The sequence below is a fragment of the Urocitellus parryii genome, chromosome 16 (genome assembly GCF_045843805.1).
Source record: "Urocitellus parryii isolate mUroPar1 chromosome 16, mUroPar1.hap1, whole genome shotgun sequence".
Classification (NCBI taxonomy): Eukaryota; Metazoa; Chordata; class Mammalia; order Rodentia; family Sciuridae; genus Urocitellus; species Urocitellus parryii.
In genome coordinates, this window is record NC_135546.1 from 9,753,462 (window position 1) to 9,772,691 (window position 19,230).

Here is a 19,230-nt window from a genome sequence, read left to right on the forward strand (position 1 = left end):
GAGCACAGGGAGCCCTGAGGGACAGCACCTGTATAGACAGAACCATCACCAGACTGGGATGCAGAGGAGAGGGAAGGGAAGAGGGAGAGGGTCCAGGCAGGTGGATGGAATACTGTTCCACGTGCCCCAGGAAATAAGAGATGGCACCTCCAGGTGGGTCTCCAAGTACCTTCTTGCTCTTGGATTAATGCCACTTGGTTTAAAGGGCTGAATGTTTGTTCAGATTCAAAATGGTAGTACAATTTAAGTAGAATGCTAGTTTTATAAAAGTAAGATGTACTTGTGAACTGCACATTTCTCAAGGTTGTACTGAGGTATCCTACAACAGACACTCATATTGGCTCTCTGACCATCCTGGGCTTTGCTGGCTCTTTCCCCAACCCCCCAACTTACCATCTGCTTTTGGTACATCCACGATGGGGAGAGATGCTGCGAATCTGTGCCTGTTCCTTAGCCTCAGCACCTCCTTACCATTCATCTCTTCCCTCCAGTTCTGGAGTTTTCGTATCTAGATCAGAAAGGGGGCAACAGCCCCAAAAGAATCGCAGTTGCTTTTGTTTTCAAAGCCAGATGATCTATCTTCTCAAGTTCGCTTCCTCAAGATGAATTATTACCCAGTGATTGGCCGGATCCTGGTCGGCCTCTCTGGAGTGGTCACACAAGCCATTTACCTTTATCCCCGGCACTGACCCCAGAGCATCGATCCCCTGGGTGATGGCATTGCCACATCCTCCACGCATTGCTGGGCATTTCCTTGTGTGTAAAATGAGGCCTCTTAATCTGAAGGCTGGGTTGCGGCTCTGCAGTTAGGAAACAGTGCCTCTTACCAAGTACAGACCTGCTGTGAGCGATTGTTAAGCACCCAGGGATCTGTCTGTTTGGACCCTAACTTAGTTCAGAAGGGAAGCTTCCAAAGGCTTGGCAGCTGCAAGTATCATTATAGGTCCATAGGGTTTGTCATTGGCCTCTGTGCTAAAGTTAAATGATGACTTCACTGGGGAAGGAGGAAAAAAAAAAAAAAAAAAAAAGCATGTGAGGGACCCCTGCCCACATGCTCCGTTGTCTCTGGGGAGGCTGATGTTGAGTGAGATGCTAGTGCTACACTGAAATCAGCTCTACCCTGGCACCAATGGAAAAGGTGCCCTGGAGCTGCCGAGTATGGTCATAGCCTTGTTATTCTGAGAATATCCAGCCCACGTGGTGTCACCATAGGGCACAATGGATTGAGAAGGCAGTGGTTTCCACAGGGTGCCTTGCCCCTGTGTGACACATGGTGCCACACCCTTTCTCTCCTGGAGCCGCTGGGAACGTGGACTCCAAGCTGACCACCCAGTCGGCAGCCTGTGTTCCTGCTTCCCCGGCCCCCTGAGAGTGACCATCAGGCTTCAGGGAAGTGGCAAGTGACTCAGTGTTGGAAAGAGGATTGTTGTTTTGCTGTGGGGCATTAAGAGCCAGGAGGGATGTGAAAAGGGGACCAGTCCTTGTTTGAGGCCCAACTGGACCAACTCTGAGCGCTGTGTCTCCCCAACATTTCTAGAGACCTAATTGAATTCTTGGGTCTCTCTGGGCATCTCATCCAGTCCCAGCAGCCCGAGGGGAACCAGGCCCTCCGTGCATGAACCCTGGATGACCCCCAGCCCCTGCAGCTGGTGCTGTTGACTGGGGCACGCAGAGCTTTCAGATGTCCCAACTTGTCTCCTCCTCCTCTTCAGTGTCCCCCAATAGGCCTTCTGTTCCCGATTTCTCCAAACAGAAATGAACCCATGAACCGATGAGATGTCACTGTGTGCCAATTTGGAAACAAATGATCGTTTTTACTGTTGAGAAGGAAACCAGTGGCACAAGTGGACTTGGGGGGACGGAGGGGAGGAGGGGCTGTGGAGTTCCAGCTCTCTGACGTGGCCTCTGCCCTCCCACAGCCCAGCCTGTCCTCTACTGGTGTGCCCGCAACATGTCCTTCTGGAGCAGCATCTCCTTCAACCTGGCCGTCCTGATGAACCTGCTCGTGGCCTTCTTCTACCCATTTAAAGGAGTGCGAGGAGGTACCGATGGCTTAAATTTTGAAAAAATGAGTAGATGCAACTGGACAGCTGTGACCTACACCTTTAGTACTGTCCCTGGAAGCATTTATGCCATGTTTAGGATCGCAGGTCCCCATTTTCAGGCAAGAATGAGATGGTAGCTTTTAGTTTTAAGTCTAACTTAAAATAATTTAAATATTCTATTACTATGTATGTGTATTTTAGCCAAGAAAGAAAGAGAAGGAGTTATTGAACTTGAAATATCATCTTAACCCCATTTTTTTGTTATGTTTTGGTTTTGGGTACTGAGGATTGAACCCAGAGGCACTCCACCACTGAACCACATCCCTAGTCCTTTTTTTTTTTTTTTTTTTTTTTTTATTTTGAGACGTGGCCTTGCTCAGGTGCTGAGATTGGCCTCTAACTGGCAATCCTCCTACTTCAGCCTCCCGAGTTGCTGGGATTACAGGTGTGGCCACTGAGCCGAGCAGCATTTTTCTTTTAAATGCTATTTCAGGAAGCATGAGCACCCATGTCTGAAAAGATCTGATAGGAACACAGGGCTGCAAGCTATTTTCTGAGGGGTGTCTGCCCTCACTAAGCTGCCAGGTGGCAGGGGTGTGAACAGGAGAGGGTTCAGTGGAGGACTCCATTGGCTGTGATGGAGGCACCGACACCTGCTCTTCAAAACAGGTTATTTAGCCACTGCCTTGATCATGTTTGTATTTACCTTTGATTTTTTAAAAAAAAAATGTTTCAAAGAGGTTTTTATTACTCACCGTGACCATTTTCTTCTCTGGTTATTTGTGGCAGCACTCAGGCCAGCATCTAGGGACAGTGGGTTGACAGGCCTCACCTTTCAGTGTTAAGCTTTCTACAGTGGAATTCGTGGTCAAAGAAGTCCAGAGACTTAGCACCCAGGCCTGGCTCTGCCATTCCACCTCTGGGCAGGCCACTTCCTTGGCTCCTGGTCATGTGCCTCTGCATTTCTGGATACTGACACCAAGCTAGAGGCTGGGAGACTTGAGTGTGGCTGTTGAACTTCCTGCAGAATTCAGGGAAAACTAGCAACCTAGTCAGGGTTCCCTGGAGCCTCCTGCTTCTTTCCCATCAAATTTGAGACCCACTGGATGAGCTAATTGCTGAGGATCCTTCTAACTCTAACATGGTGCCCTCTGAGTTGGCATCTTAAAAACCCATGGGAGACGAGGCTTCCTGTTTGGAAAACATGGGCTTCAGGATTTCATGGGGTGGGCATGTGGGATAGCAGGACCAGATCTCCTGGGAGGGAAGGGAGGCCAGTGTGACCTAAGGGGGCCCTTTCTGTCCTTCCACCATATGGTGACTGAAGTTACCTAAAGCCCATCGGTTCACCCTCAGATTATTTTTTCCTTTTGTAACATGTGTTGAATGCATTTGCTATACTTAACCAGTAAACCTCTGGAGGAGAAAGCTTCTATTAACCCTGATTAGAAATAACATCTGGTCCATTGACCTGAAAATATTTTTTTGAGATCCATATCTGTTAGGGGCCAGAGTTACAGCTCAGTGTAGACCACTTGCCCACATGCACAGGTCTCTGTTTCTATCCCCACTGCCACAAAACACACACACACACACACACACACACACACACGGATTTTTGGCATCTTAAGAATTTCCAAGATGTCCCTCTTGGTTGTGAATAATGACCTTATAGTGCGTACCATGTGATTCTGTGGCTCATCAGACATGACTGCCAAGAACAGCAGTGGCCTTAAAAGCTCCTTTTCAAAAGTATCATCTCCCCAGCCCCCTCCATCCCCTTTCATTTCAGAATTGGTGAGTTGTCGGGGCTGGGGATGTACCTCAGTTGTTAGAGTGCTTGCCTCGTATGCACAAGGCCCTGGGTTCAATCCCCAACACAACAAAACAACAACAACAAAAATCAGAATTGGTGAGTAGCTAAGTCTTTAAAAAGCGTGATACTTGGGCAGGCTCAGATGTTTCCTGAATTTGTAGGCATGCATCATGATTAAAGCAAATGCAGTACTACTTTTTAAACTTTTTTATGTGGAAGTTTTCTAATACACACATGAGTAGGCAGCACAATATAATGACCCACATGTACGTATCAGCCCAGCTTTAAAAATAAACATTTTCCCAGTCTTGTTTCATCTATCCCCCTGCTATATTTTCTGAAACATTTTAAAGAAGTTTAGACATCTTGTTGTTTTGACCATAAATATTTCAGTGTGCCTCTCTAACTTATAAGCATATTTTAAAATCTGTATAATCACCATGTCATTATCATATCTAACAGAACTAACAGTAAATCCTGTAATAGTCTGTCCAAATTCAGATTTCTCCAGCTGTCTCAAAGATATCTAGAAATTCTAGAGTTGCTTTTTGGAATCCAGCACTCTTTTTTAACACAGCTTTTATAGTGGGGAGACAGGTTTTTACATTGGCCTCTTCAGGATCTGCATATATGGTTATATTTATTAGACTGAGATATTAAGTGGTGTTCATGCGCTTAAGAAAATGCAAGGTAAGCCAGACATTGGGAGAAAAACACTTAGAAAACAGGTATCTGATTAGAGACTTATATCCACAACATATGAAGATTCCTTAAAACTTAATAATATAAAGCCTGCCCCATTTACAATAATGGGCAAAGTATCTGGTCAGAGAGTTCATAAAAGAAGATAAATAGGATCGGGGGTACATAGCTCAGTGGTAGGACTCTTTCCTATCCACGTGCAGGGCCCTGGACTGGATCCTCAGCACTGTAAATAATAATAATAACAACAACATCAACATACATACATACAAATAAGCACGTGAAAAGACATTCATCATTACTAGTTGTTAGGGAAATGCAAATTAAAACCAATGAGGGCTGGGGTTGTGGCTCAGTGGTGGAGTGCTTGCCTAGTATGTGTGAGGCACTAGGTTCAATTCTTAGCCCTGCATGTAAATAAATAAACAAATAAAGATCCATCAATGACTAGTAAAAATATTAAAAACAAAAGAAAACACAGGGGCTGGGTTTGTGGCTCAGCGGTAGAGTGCTTGCCTAGCATGCATGAGGCACTGGGTTCCATCCTCAGAACCACATAAATGTAGAATAAAGATATTGTGTCCACCTAACTAAAAAATAAATATTAAAGAAAAAAAGACATTTAAACACACACACACATACACACACACAATGACACATCACTGCAAATCTACTAGAATGGGTGAACTAAAAAGACCAACAATACCAAGTACCGGTGATGACATGGGACCAGCAGAACACTCATATGCCGTATGCGGATATGCACGGTCACTTGGGAAAGCAGTATGATAGTATCTTATAAAATTACACCTATACTTAAAACCCAGCAGTCTCCTTCCTCACCTTAGTCCAAGAGAAATGGAAACATACCTGCTCCAAGATTTTCACTTGAATGTTCTGGTTACATTATTCATAACAGCTCCAAGCTGGAAGTAACCCACATATCCTTTCATTGTTGGATGGATGGATAGGTAAGTTATAGCGTATCCATTCTATGGAATATTACTGAGCAATAAAAATAATGAAATATCAGTAGAGTCACCTGACTCAAACAAGTTTAATAGGTGAAAGAATTCAGATGCATAAGACTACCTACTTGTGTACTTTCCCCCCATTTTTATAAAATTTTAGAAAATGAAAGACTAGCATAGCAGAAGAGCACATCAGTGAGAGGGGTTGGGGCAAAACATGGAAAGCAGAGAGGTACAAGGAAACTTTAGGGTGATGATATTTTGTATCTCAATTGTGGGGCCAGTTTCAACTGGCATGGCTACATACACTGCCAAGACTCACCAAATCCAACCTTTAAATTGGGTGATTTTTTTTTTCTTTTGACACTGGGGCTTGAACCCAGGGGTGCTTAACCACTGAACCGCATCCCCAGCAATTTTTATTTTTTTAATTTTGAGAAAGGGTCTCGCTAAGTTGCCTAGGGCCTCACTAAGTTGCTCAGCTGGCCTTAGACTTGCAATCCTTCTGCCTTAGCCTCCAAAGTTGCTGGGACCACAGGCATGTGCCACTGTACCTGGCATGGGTAGATTTTTTTATTTAAATGATGATTACACACCATCAACTTTAGAGACATGTAAACTCCAGCCATTCACACTCTCTCTTTGGACAAAGTATGTAACCCAAGATTCAGTTTCCTTCAGAGTAAAATAGAGAGCTAGAGATGTGGCTCAACAGCGGAGCTCTTGTCTAGCACGCACAAAGCCCTGGGTTCCATCCCCAGCACTGCAAAAAAAAAAAGAAGTAGAGCTACCAGTAGCAACCTCACAGCATAGTCGAGAGGACAGATTAAATGACAGTCAACAACAGAGGGCCAATAAGATGTTCAGTAATTGTTAAATGTGCACAGAGTGACACTTTGGATTTCTGAAGAGCTTGTGACTCTTCGTGCTCATTTCTAATCAGCTTTTCCTTTTGAAGAATGTTAAGGGGCTGGGAGCTAAGTGGCTGGGTCTGGGGGAAGAGCTGTGGGGGGAGAGAGTGCATCTGTGCAGGCATCTGTGGCCTCAGTGCAGAGGGCGGCCAGCAGCTTGTGGAAGAGCCGGAGTCTGTGTACTGGTCTCTCCGTGGACGGTGCTGCAATCCCAGCCGTCCTGACTATGTGAAACCCCTTTATATAAGTGGCCTTAATCGTGTATTGCTGCTTGTTTACATCCGAAGGAGACTCAAGATGTGACAGCATTTGCAATAGGGGTGTTTTATTTTTTTTAATGAGTGTTTTACAGAACTGTATTTTTAGCCACATTGGCTCGTGTTATATAACCAAGCCATCTCGTGGGACACTCTAAATAGAACTTGCAATAGCAAGAGATGACAAAAAGTGGTAGAGGCTCTTTGACTGCAGGGATAATCTAATTGTAGGATGATGCTCATGATACGGAAATTGTCTTCCTCTTTCCCTTGAAGAAATCCGATTCAGGCAGGGGACCTGCAGTGTTCCTTTGCATCACTTTTAATAGAAAGTAAGCTCAGGCTTCCTGTTGGTCCTGCCTGAGAGTGAGTCGGGACCCAGGTATGAGTTGTAGTCACTGAACAAGCCTTTGGTGGGGGCCTCCTGGCACCAGGCACTTCCTTCAGGGAATGTAGAGTCTGAAGAGTGAGAGAAACACACATTGATCATTAGAATGTAACGTCTGCAGGGATGACCAGAGTGTGGGGGGATGTGGAGCTGGAGGGAACAGCTGGATTGTAAATTCTGCAAGGAGGGAAGGGGTGGGGGAGACTTCCCAGAAGGGGTCACCTCTCAGCTAAACCTACCATACATAGGAAGAAAGAGTTCCCCACGTGGGGAAAAACGTGTGGTGATGGCTGGGAAGTCTGAAAACACAGATGTGACCGCATGTATCTGTGGCAGAGAGTTTGAGGTGACAGCTGGAACAGACAAGGCTAGCAGGGAACTGAAGAAAACGTTAGCAGAGCTGCCTTGACCTTTGCCCACACTCCAGGAAAGCACTGATCCCTGAGAGCCCTGCTCTGCCCTCCAGGGACGCTGGAGCCACACTGGTCAGGCCTCCTATGGACAGCAATGCTCATCTCCCTGGCCATCGTCATTGCCCTACCCAAGCCCCACGGCATCCGGGCCTTGATTGCTTCCACAATTCTACGATTGATATTTTCGGTCGGGCTGCAACCCACATTGTTTCTGCTGGGAGCGTTCAACGTAAGTATGAGTGTCCTGGTTGCTGCTGTTTTCTGTTTGTGGGTTAACGCCTTCCGTTCTGGTGCCTGGCATCTTAGCCTGAGCTTTCAATCCAAGAAAAAGAAAGATTTTGCCTATGTCAGCTGCTAAAAGAGCAGAAGGACTGGGTACAGTGGAGCACACCTGTCATCCCAGTGACTCCGGAGGCCGAGGCAGGAGGATCATAAGTTCAGAACCAGCCTCAGCAAATAGGCAAGACCCAATCTCAAAGAAAAAAAAAAAAAGTGGGGTGAGGGGGATTGGGGATGTGGCTCAGTAGTAAAACACCTCTGGGTTTAGTCCCCCATTATAAAAAATAAAACAACAAAAGGAAGAGATGGTCACGGCCGCACACTCCCTCTTGGCCTTCTTGGGGCATTCGAGCCTCCTGGTGCATCATCCAGGCGTCGACAGGCTCAACTATAGGAACTATCCCTCCCGGGAGTGAGGCAGATAGGGTGATACATGATGAGATTTCAGGTAGCTTCAGCAATCTAGCCAAAGGTTTGCCCATAAGTCAAACAAGCAGATATTAACCCAGCACCATTTCTGGCGGGAGCCATGTAGAAAAGAGGAGAGAGGTGAATGGGAGTGTCCAGAGCTGGTGGAGCAGCTGGAGAGGTAAGAAGAGCACCAGGGACAGTTAGTGAGTCGGTGGTGCTGGGGGAAATGCTGCCTTGGTACGCTGGAGAGAAGTCCAGTGCCTCTTCAGGAGCAATCGGGAGGTGGAGGTAAATGATGTCAATCCATTCATGGGACAGGGTGTCTGGTGAGGGGAAAGATGAAATTTGGCCATGTGAGATACTGTCGGTGTCTGAAAGTACCGTCCAGAGTTTTGTATCCCGAGTGTATAAGGAAGCTGAGGTCCCTGTGCAACAGTGGAGGTGGTTTTACCAAATAAGGTAACCATGTCCCCAACTGGGTCTTTTTATGGCGCAGGCAGCAAGAACTCTGGAGAGGAGACCATGTCGAGAAGATAAGCTTAGTGGGAGGAAGCAGGGTTAAGTTGTGTCTTGAAGGGCACAGCCAGAGAACAGGAACCGAGAAGAGCATTCTGGTTGTCGTAGGCCTCGTTGGCCAGCGCAGAGCAGCGAGGACACCTGGGTGTGAGCCAGAGATCGTTAGAGATTGAGGCGGACCTCATTCGTGGTTGTGTGTATGAGTTGCCTTTAGGAAGAAGCTTTTAGACTTCATCCTAAGGTCCACATTTCTAAAGTATAACCTGACTTGATAAATGTTGGGTCAAAACAACAAAAAAAAAGTGGTCAAGTCATTGTGAGAAATTAAACAAAATTGAAGGATATCTCTGACCAGAGGACTTTTCAGAGACTTTAGTATACTTATATGGATTTTGAGTCTCCAGGAAAGGGAACTCACATATTCGTGTTTCCCACGTTTGCCTGTGATTGTTTCTGTTGTTGTTGTTTTTAAGTATTACTGGGGACTGGTTTTGCATTGAGTAGATGTTGGGAAACTCTGTTCCTATTGGTGAGAAGTGTTTTTGAGCCAAGCCATTGGTACACACGAAGGTATTTTTCAGAAAGGTCATCATTGGTGTGTGGACTCCGGAGGCAGGGAGGCCCTGGGGTGATTTTGATCAGGTGCGGCCAGCCTGAGCCCAGATCGTAGTGTACAGTATACACTGATGGAAAGAGTCCTGGGTGGGGCTTCAGAGTCAGGGCATTCCCCCACCGAGGTGCAGCTGGGTCCTCTTCTTCAGGACAAGAAGGCATTGTGTGACAGAGGAGACCAATAGGACTTCAGGTTTCCAGTCATGGGTGACTAAGAGAAGAATAACACTGGGTAAATGCTAAAAGGAAGTCATGAAAATATTGAGTTTTCATGGTGAAAACATATTCATATTGGTGACTTATTGGGCTTGAGATGACAAGATGTGCTAATACTGTCAACTGTCACATATGGAAAAGCCTGGCCAGAAGTGGCAGAGAGATGTTGCTGGGGAGGGGGATCACCAACAGCAAGAGGAAGCTATTGATGAAGACATACTGGATGGGTGGGTGTGTCGATAGATGGATGGAAAGGAAAACCTCAGTGTCTTAGAGGTCGTCTTCTCTGGACTGCCTCATTCTCTTTTACTCTAGACTTTAATCATCCTGTGGTCATCACTTCTTTAACGTAAATCGCTTATGGGAAAGTCTCAAATTAGACAATTTTCTTGTGTAATAATAATTGCTAGAGGGGGAAAGGGCCAGACAGTTATTAATATTTAGATGAGATTTGAGAGACAGACCAACCACCAGAAGCATATGGGAGAAGGAAGATGGTTGTAGATAAAGAGAGGAGGAACGCTGGAGGTCTGAGCGCTGGGGGAGGCTGGGCTGGTGTCCTGCACGTTGAGCGTGCTGTTGTCCTGAGAGGGACGGGGTGGTGAGCCCTGCTGTGCTGTGGGGAGCTCAGACAGATGCTCAGAGCAGACAGGGGAAGATGCAGATAGAAGATGGCAGCCTCCCTGGGGGACTTGACAAGGGCTGCTTCTGCAGCAGGGTGGAGCTGGAAGCAAACAGAAGGCCAGCCAAGCAGAGTGGGTAGGGAGTGGACAGCACGAGACCACCCATGTACAGGAGATGTTTGCTGGGTAGCAATGGAAGTTAAAGGATTGAGTGGATTCGGGGGAAGTGGATTGCTTTCCTTCCTGTTGCAATGACAGGAGCTGTTGCATCCAGTGATATTAACCAGTATCCTGGTACCCTCCCTGCCTCCTTGGACCTTCCCCAAAACCCAATCAATATGCATCATCCAGAGTCAGCAATGTGTGCCCACCCTAGGGAAGACCCTCATCAGCAAAGATGAAAATATTGGGGGGAAAATAACAGGCAGATTGCACATCGGAGCCCCAGAAAGCCAGAAGTTCTCTTTGGGTACTGCCTCTCTGATTGCTGAGAGGCTCTGTTACACTGACCTGCCAGGTTAACTGGCAGAATTTTCCCAGCACCTGAGGCCAGGGGAGCTGGGGTAGCAGAAAGTGGCTTTACCAAGGGTGTCCAAGGTGCTTTCTGTCCAGCCTCCTCCAATTCAAGTTTTTCTATCAACCTGTTGAAGCGATGGACTTCTAGTAGTGTAGCAGCAAAGGTGGGACTGTTGTACAGAGCAGATCAGTTAGGACTCCTTCAGTTACAGGTACCAGAAAGTCTATGCAGAGGAGACAATGGATTGGTTGGTTTTGACCAAAAAAAAAAAAAAAATCAAGAGCCTGGCTTCAGGCATAGCTGATTGTAGGATCTCAGACAGTGGCATCAGGGCCTGTTGCTCTGTCCCTTCTTTCAGATCTGTGTCCTGTGTACTGGTTGTGCTTTCTGGATCTGTGGTATGGTAAGAGGCTGCCAAAAGCTCCAGAGGTTATTCTGTCTTATTAAGATCAAGGGGAGAGACAAAATTGTCTTGTACTGCTATGCCCGGGAAGGGCTCAGTAGACTTTATTGGCTCCCTTTGATCACGTGCCTATCCCTGAACAATGCAGTAGCACAATCCCAGAAGATTCCAGTATTCTGATTGCTCAGGGTGGAGCCCCACCCAGACCTCAAGAACCGATTCCTGGAAAGGGATGGATCCCCCAGGGAAATTAGAAGTGATTCCCAGAAGAAGGGGTGGGGAAACTGAACTCATCTTGACATTCTTTATTTGCTTTCCCCCCAAAGTTCTTATTTTCCCTATAAATTTAGAAGCACTGAAAGACAAGAATTGCCTGCTTCTCATTAAATTGCAACCCTATAATGCCTAGAATGTAACAAATTCAGAAAACACTTCTAATCATGCTGATCATGAAGTTCGCGGGTAGAAGTTACTTCTGTGTTTGACTAACTCACGTAAGAATGTTAGAAATGATTCATATCTCATTTTGAAAATCATAATCTCAGTATGTGTTAATTTTGTTTTTGCCATATACAAATGCTACTTGATTACCGTTGCACATGACATCGTTTGACTACTGTGCAATTTGTAATATGCCTGAAAAAGCAAAGTAGTGAAGTGGCTTGGAACTACAGAATGGTTCTTGGACACGGTGGGCACTTGGCACCAAAGCAAGCTCTTGTCAGGCGGTGGAACCTAACTGCATTCGCATGAGAATCTCCCTGGGCTCACGCACACACTTTGGCATGGTCTGTGCCATCTGACTCTTCTGTCCTGGTTCTCAGGTCTGCAATAAAATCATCTTTCTAATGAGCTTTGTGGGCAACTGTGGGACGTTCACCAGAGGCTACCGAGCCATGGTTCTAGATGTCGAGTTCCTGTATCACCTGCTGTATCTGTTGATCTGTGCCATGGGACTCTTCGTCCATGAATTCTTCTACAGTTTGCTGGTGAGTACCAGGTGTTAAGATGCTTTACGTGTCCTATGCCCCCTCTCATCAGAGACCCTTCCTTGTAATGGCGACTGATGTGCCTGGTCCTGCAAGGTCAAGCCCCCCCTATACCCAGCTTTTGGGGAATCTGAGGTGCAGAGTCACACTGTGCTCTAGGCACGGCACACCTGTCACCTGGCACCAATGTACGAGGCTTACTGTCTGATTCAGGAGCTGTCCCCTCAACATACATCTTGGTTTCTCAGGGTGAGCCAGCACCTACTGAGGACAATATTCATGAGCCTGTCCTGTGCAGTCTTTGTGGGATCCATTTCTCAATGAACTATGCAGTGACCATAAGAGTAGGAATGACTTGCCAAGGCCCAGGAGATATTTTCAGTAGAAGTTCTTTTTGTTCCAACTGCACCACGTGGTTAAGGTCTATCATGTGAGTGGTTCTGTCTCCTTTCTTCTGAGCAGGTTTTTTTTTAAATTACAGATCACATAACTGCTTCCTGTCCTGTAGTTAAGAGTAACCTAGATCTGTAGAATTGGGGAAGAGAACCATCTCCTGGGCCTGTCTCACATGACAGAAACTGTAAAATGACTATTATACACACCAGTTCTAGTAACATGTATATAAAAATGATCAAGGCCTCGTACTGATGAACAGAAGGAAAGTTCTGCAAGGAGGTGCTACCCATGGGACTCTGTGCCTCAGATTCCCCACCTAGGTGTGAGAAGCATACATCCCACAGGACCTTGGCAGGGATTATGTGCCACTGTTCATGTCCACGTCATAGAACAGCACAGCCCGAGGGTCACTAGCCACAGATGGCTCTGTCCCCTTCCCATCCACCGCGCCATGAAGAGTTCGCCAGGATTAGCTTACTCCATTAGTGATGGATGTTGGTGGGCTAAATGGAATGGATCCTTTTTTTCTCATTTTAAAACAGGTCTGGCTGTGATCAGGTTTTGGGCAAAGAGGTCTCGGGCTGCCCTTGTTATTGCCATTACCTGGTCTGTATCAAAAATATTTAGAGCCTTGTGTCCATTTCTGAGCCTTTTTGTATCATGCAATAATGTTCCTGGAGGGAGATTCAGCTTGTGTGTCAAGGAGACCCACATCTGCCAATCCAAAAATCATCCTGTCCTGCCTGCCAGTGGCAGGAGCACAGCTGGTCGTCTCTCATGTCCCTGCTAAGGGATCTCTCCCAAGAGGCAAGAGATCCCCTTTAGGAAATTCTGGGGAATGATGCTGGTCAAATCGTATCATTATACTGTGAGCATGTATGGATATATAAATACAAATCCCACCAGTACGTAAAACCCAAATGAACCAATTTTAAAATATAGGAGAAAAGAAATTGAGGCTTGGCAAGATCAGGTGGATTTTGTCACCCAATCAGTCAGTGGCAGACACAGGATGGCACCTCAACACTGTAGATCCCCAAGTCTATTCCCCTTTCATTTGGAACATGTGAAAAGGTCCCTGCCTCTGTGAAACTGGAATTTCATGTTCCATTTTGCATTCATGTTATCAAATCTCACTTGTCACACAAAGTTACAGAGAAACTTGAGCTTGAGACCGTATTGCCTGAGCTCAGTTCACCTTTAGAAAAATGGAATTTGGTTTGTCTAGATGGTGACAGATAGCTCTCTGTGTGCTTCTGGGACCTTTCTAAGCCCTCTGAACCTTGACGTGTCAGTGGCCTCAAGTGATATGTCTGTCCCTTTTGGTGTTGAAGTCAGACCTGGTGGACATACCTGGTAAGAACCACAGACAGAAGAGTGGAACTGTTCAAATGATTCCCCAAATAAGGAAAGCCAGGCACCCACAGAAGCTGGGCTTCTGTAAAGGGAGAGAGACTTGCAGCATAGAAAACTCAGCAGACTGGAAGGGAGGGGAATCCGGTGACAAATAAAGTGCCAGGAGCCCCCAAGAGACTGTCTGATTGTGACCTTGGGCCTCCATTCAAGCTAAGTCCTTAGAAAAATATTAACATCGAAGAAGAAATGTACAAAGTTCATAAGTAGGTAATTAGCCAGAGGAGCAGTCCAGATGGGCAGCAAACACAGGGAGACGTTCATCTTTACTGCTAAACCAAGATATGATGGTTAAAATGACTGCAGGTCCCACCACAGATCTTACCTGTGATGTCTGTCAGGGGTAGTTAAAAAACACTATCGTGGTTAGTACTGGTGACGCTGGGGATGACATGGGGATGATTCTTTGCTGGTGTGAGTATGCATGGATCCTGCCTGCCTGGACGGTGGTAGGCAATGTGCTTATGTTAGAACATGTGACTCCAAGTTTCCATTTCTGGAAATGAACCAAAGAGAAATAGACAAGTGTGTATAGAGGCATATACAGCATTGTTTACAACAACACATAATTTTAAAAATATTGACGACTTAAAAAAAAAAAGATACTGGTTATTTTGTGTTTTTTTTTCCATACAAATACTAGATGATCATTTTTGACATGAAAATGCTCATTACTGCTGGGCATAAGGGATTTTGGCTATGTACCAAAAATAATATGGTATAATATTTTTCTAAAAAAAAAAAATGCATCTATTATATTTTTAAAAATGTGAGCAGGAAGTAACTTGGCAAGTGAAGGTAATCAGGTTCTCCTTTGTATAAACAGTAAATGTTCATTGTTTTAAAATCAGAAATTCAAAAAGTTAAAAAGGGGGGGAGGTTGAAAAGTCATTTGTCCTTTCTGTGATTGGGAGCTGTGCAATTGCTATTGCTTTTGACCACGGAAAACAAGGCTCTTTTGTTATGGTGTGACGGTGTTTTTACTGGCCTCTTAGGATTGAGTTGCTAGAAAATATTTAACCAGCATTAACAGTAACGCTCAGCCTTTTGTTCCCTCCTATTGACTAAGTGCATCTTCCTCGCTTCTTTTTAAGGACCCAACTTTGCCTGGTTCTCTTGGCAGAACTAGTATTTAGAGCACAGATTGGTGTTAGAGCAGCAGAAAGGCTAATTGACCAGAAAATGACCTCAGATGATACAATTCTAAATTGGAAGGGACTCGGAGATCAGTTAGTTCAGTCCACGTATTTTTACAGGTGGGAAACTGAGGTCCAGAGACGCTAGATGGCTTGATCAACATCTCGTAACAAATGGGAAGCAGAGAGTCGGGAGCCAGACCCTTTCCACTGAATGGCTTCATGGTGACCAACAACTGCGGCAAAGGCTGGACCTTTGAGAGAGGTTTCAGCGTCAGCTCAGAGGCTGTGCTGAAAACTAGACTCCAGCCAGGCCCGATGGTGCACACCTGTGATCCCAGCTATCCAGGAGGCTGGGGCAGGAGGATCACAAATTTGAAGGAGGATGTTGGGTGTCACATGCTGAGGGCAACAAAGGGAAACCCAGAATTTAAAACTAAAAATAATAACCATATAACACACTAGATTTCATGTCTAAGAGCAACCCCATAGAGCTCTCCTCCTGTAACTCCCCATCATTCCCCTGCTGCAGAGCTATAGCACAGCTCTTGGAAATCTAGCCAGGGCCTCTCAGACCTCCATGGTCCAACAGGATTCTGCACTTGTCACGAAGCCAGCTTCCTGCAAACAGTAGCTCCCTTGGCAAAGGCCAGGCCCAGACTGTAAACTGCAGGGGTCTCCCCCACCCTGGGGAGGACAGAAGGGCTGAGGCCTCCTGGTAGGTCAACACCATGACTGTCCCCGCCGTCTACTGATTATGTGACCTTGTCCCAGTCTCTTCTTCAGGAAACTGATAATTACCATGTATTGCCTTACTTGGCATGAATGCTGAGCCCTGGATACACATTGCCTGTTTACTGTCTGTAAACTGCATCCTCTGCTCTGCAAAGAGGACGGGGACAGTATCTAGCCCAAGATGGCAGTGAGGAGCTAAGATCCAAACCTATTATGGAAGCCCAAGGTTCTCACTGCTTGCAGTAGCTTGTATGATGTCTGCCTTCCCCAGCAGACACTCGGCTTCCGGAAGGCCGGGACCAAGCTGGCTGGTCCTTAATAGAAGCAGTAATTATGGCCTAAATAAATGTATCCCTTTACTCTCTGCATCATATGTGCTGGATTTCCAGGACCCCTAGCCTGCTCCATGTGCGCTGGAAATTGTTCCTACATCCTCGCCCCTCTTGCATGCTTATTTTTCCTTTTTTTTTTACCATCTCAGTTCTTGCTGTGAAAATAGGCAAGATGTGAAATGTTGGGCTGAAGTTGTAACTTAGTGGTGGAGCACTTGTCTAACACATTTGAGGCACTGGGTTCGATCCCCAGCACCACGTAAAGAAAGAAAGAAATAAACAAAGGTATTATGCCCATCTAAAAAAAGATGTGAAATGTTAAGATAATGCTTTTCAGTGTCCAAGAGGGTAAATGGTCTGTAAGCCTTGCTTTCACCATGGGGTAGTGATGTGTGTGTAATATAGAGGCTTCTTAAAAATTGACGTGCCATCTCTGTGTGTGTTTTTGAAGCTGTTCGATTTAGTGTACAGAGAAGAGACTTTGCTTAATGTCATTAAAAGCGTCACCCGCAATGGACGGTCCATCATCCTGACTGCGGTTCTGGCTCTGATCCTGGTTTACCTGTTCTCGATCGTGGGCTATCTTTTCTTCAAGGACGATTTTATCTTGGAAGTAGACAGATTGCCCAATGAAACAGCTGTTCCAGGTAGGTCTGGGATCTTCTCTCTTTATCGTTACAAGGATATGTCCTGGTTATAGCTCAGCTAGAGAACAGTGCCATTGGCATCGTAGGCCTCTCTAATGCCCAGAGTGTGAGTCATGAATACAGAATTTGGTTCTCCCTTTGCCGGAAGGGGGATGTTGTGTGTCACATGCTGAGGGCAAGTGACCAGACGTTACGATCGCTCACTAATGTCCTGTTTTAAACCAGCACAGCTTTTTCCATAAAGCAGTTGGAGCATGTATGTTGAAAGCATCGAGATGTGCAGCCTCTTGACTTAGCCTAAATTCTCAGAAGTAGGTTTACTAAGGAAAACCCCTGCTGACGGTGCATGTGAAAACCTGGGAGAAGGTTCTCTGCAGTGCGAAACTGGAAACAACCTAAGTGTCAGGGGGCGTTTTCATAGATTATGGCCCATCCACTGGGTGGAGTCTCCTGCACCGAGGGTCCATTTTTATAAGGCATCTTAGAAAAATATCACAGAAGATACCATGAGAAATTATGGGATAACAAGAGTAGGACTTTTTCTTTTTTTCTTTTTTTTTTTTTGTTACTGGAGATTGAAGCCAGAGGCACTTTACCCCTGCACTGAGCCACATCCCAGCCCTTTTTAGTTTTTATTTTGAGACAGGGTCTATGTTGCTTAGGGCTACACTAAATCGCTGAGGCTGGCCTCAAGCTTGCAATCCTCCTGCCTCAGTCTCCTGAGTCACTGGGATTATAGGATTGTACCACCATGCCTAGCCTTTTTTTTTTTCTTTAAGTTAAAAAATTTATATGTATCTTTTAAAATGTAAACAGATATACTATCAGATTGCTAGCAGTGGCTATCCTGGGCCCTTTTTTTTTTTTTAATTGTATGCAGGTTTTATAGCGAGCTGATGTTATTTTTATGTATAGCAAAAACAGAAGAGGTTTCCAGTTTTGAGAGTGAGGAACAGTACTCGGTGCCTGAGTGCTCTCTTCTCCCTCTTAACAGAGCTGCCACTGGTTAGTGAACTATGACAGGCGTTCGATCAAGCTCCTTGATCTCAGGAACAAACTGACGGTGACCCGAGAAGGCAGGAGCCTGGTTTCCTCCCTTCCAGAAGCTTTTTTTGGCATGTCATTCAGCCTCCAGTTGACATTTCGTGGCACTTGGGTTCTGAACCAACCTGGGCTGGACCTTGGCTCTCCATTGGTGCCCACTGAAACTTCCCCTGCAGTCTTGGTCTAAATCTTGCTGGAGTCTGTACATACTGTAGTGTTTGTCTGAAAGTCTCAGCTGTTTGTCTTTAAAGTCGGAGAGGTGCTATTTAAGTGCGATATTTCTAGTAAGCCTACAGGAATTGACATTTTTGGCTTTTTTCCCATCCAGATCACCAAATGAAAGTGTAAATCGCATCTCTTGCTTTGAATTTATATGCAGGACTGAAGGGTGTTATTTATGTAAAGAATTGTTTAATCAGCCGTGAATTGGGGACTTCAAACATTTTAACTGTATGCTGCCAGATTTTTCATCATGAAATTTCCTTCTCTTTCCCAGAAACCGGCGAGAGTTTGGCAGGCGAGTTTCTGTACTCTGATGTGTGCAGGGTGGAGACGGGGGAGAACTGTTCCTCTCCTGGACCCAAGCAAGGTAGGGCCCCATGTGAATCTGATGCCAAGACTATGCGGGTAATTTTGGAGGCAGAGTGCAGTAAACATGCTGCCCACAGGAAGGCTGGTGACAGCTGTAGGGGGCTCAAGGGGAAGGCAGGCCCGTGCTCACCTGATCCGAGCACCCACTATCTTCCTGTCCTGTGTTGTTCTGAGAGCCAGTAGAGGAGTAGAGGGAGCAGATCAATAGGGATCGCCAGAGAGAATGCCAAGTGCTGGGAGTCAGGACAGAATACAGAAGACAGGCCCCCACACTCACACCATCAGGACCAGTGCCATCTAGTAAAACAGGGGACTCTTGAGCAGAGGGGGACAAGTGCTCCTGGTGGCGGGTGTAGGGTATGGAAAGGCGTAATAGTGGAATCCAGCAAACTTGGGGAGATGATTATGCAGAACAAGAGCAGCAAGCAACAATAGAAGCAAAGGGCCAGGTTAGGAAAGGTCTAGCTGGGCTGGGAGTTGCTGAAAGGGGCAGGAGGAGATGAGGTCTGTGTTTTAACAAGACCGTCCTCGGTGCAGCTGGAGAAGGGGACGAGGTGGGCAGCATTCTCCATAAACAGTGAGAGAGAACAACCCAGGGTAAAGCCAGTGGACCTGCTGTGCAATCTCACTAAGCCCTGCCCACAGCATTCCCATGTTTTACTGTGACCAAAGGACCTGACAAGAACAATGCAGAGGAGAGGAAGTTTATTTTGGCTCATGGTCTCAGTCCACAGACAGCCAACTCCATAGCTCTAGACTGAGGTGAGGCAAGGCGGAAGGGCATGGTGGAGGAAAGCAGCTCAGGACATGGCCCCAGGAAGGAGGGAGAGCTGCTCCACTCACCAGATACAGAATATAAACCCTGAA

General features: G+C 46.0%; 1 protein-coding gene across 1 annotated transcript in view; it reads left to right on the plus strand.

Annotated features, from left to right (window-relative positions):
- The window catches only part of Itpr1 (inositol 1,4,5-trisphosphate receptor type 1), a 307,500-nt gene that overhangs the window by 260,059 nt on the left and 28,211 nt on the right, over positions 1-19,230 (plus strand). The window contains exons 52-56 of the mRNA XM_077793448.1: positions 1,920-2,042; positions 7,557-7,732; positions 11,905-12,069; positions 16,533-16,728; positions 18,269-18,361. Coding sequence (XP_077649574.1) covers positions 1,920-2,042; positions 7,557-7,732; positions 11,905-12,069; positions 16,533-16,728; positions 18,269-18,361 — 753 coding nt within the window. The remainder of the gene's footprint in view (positions 1-1,919; positions 2,043-7,556; positions 7,733-11,904; positions 12,070-16,532; positions 16,729-18,268; positions 18,362-19,230) is intronic.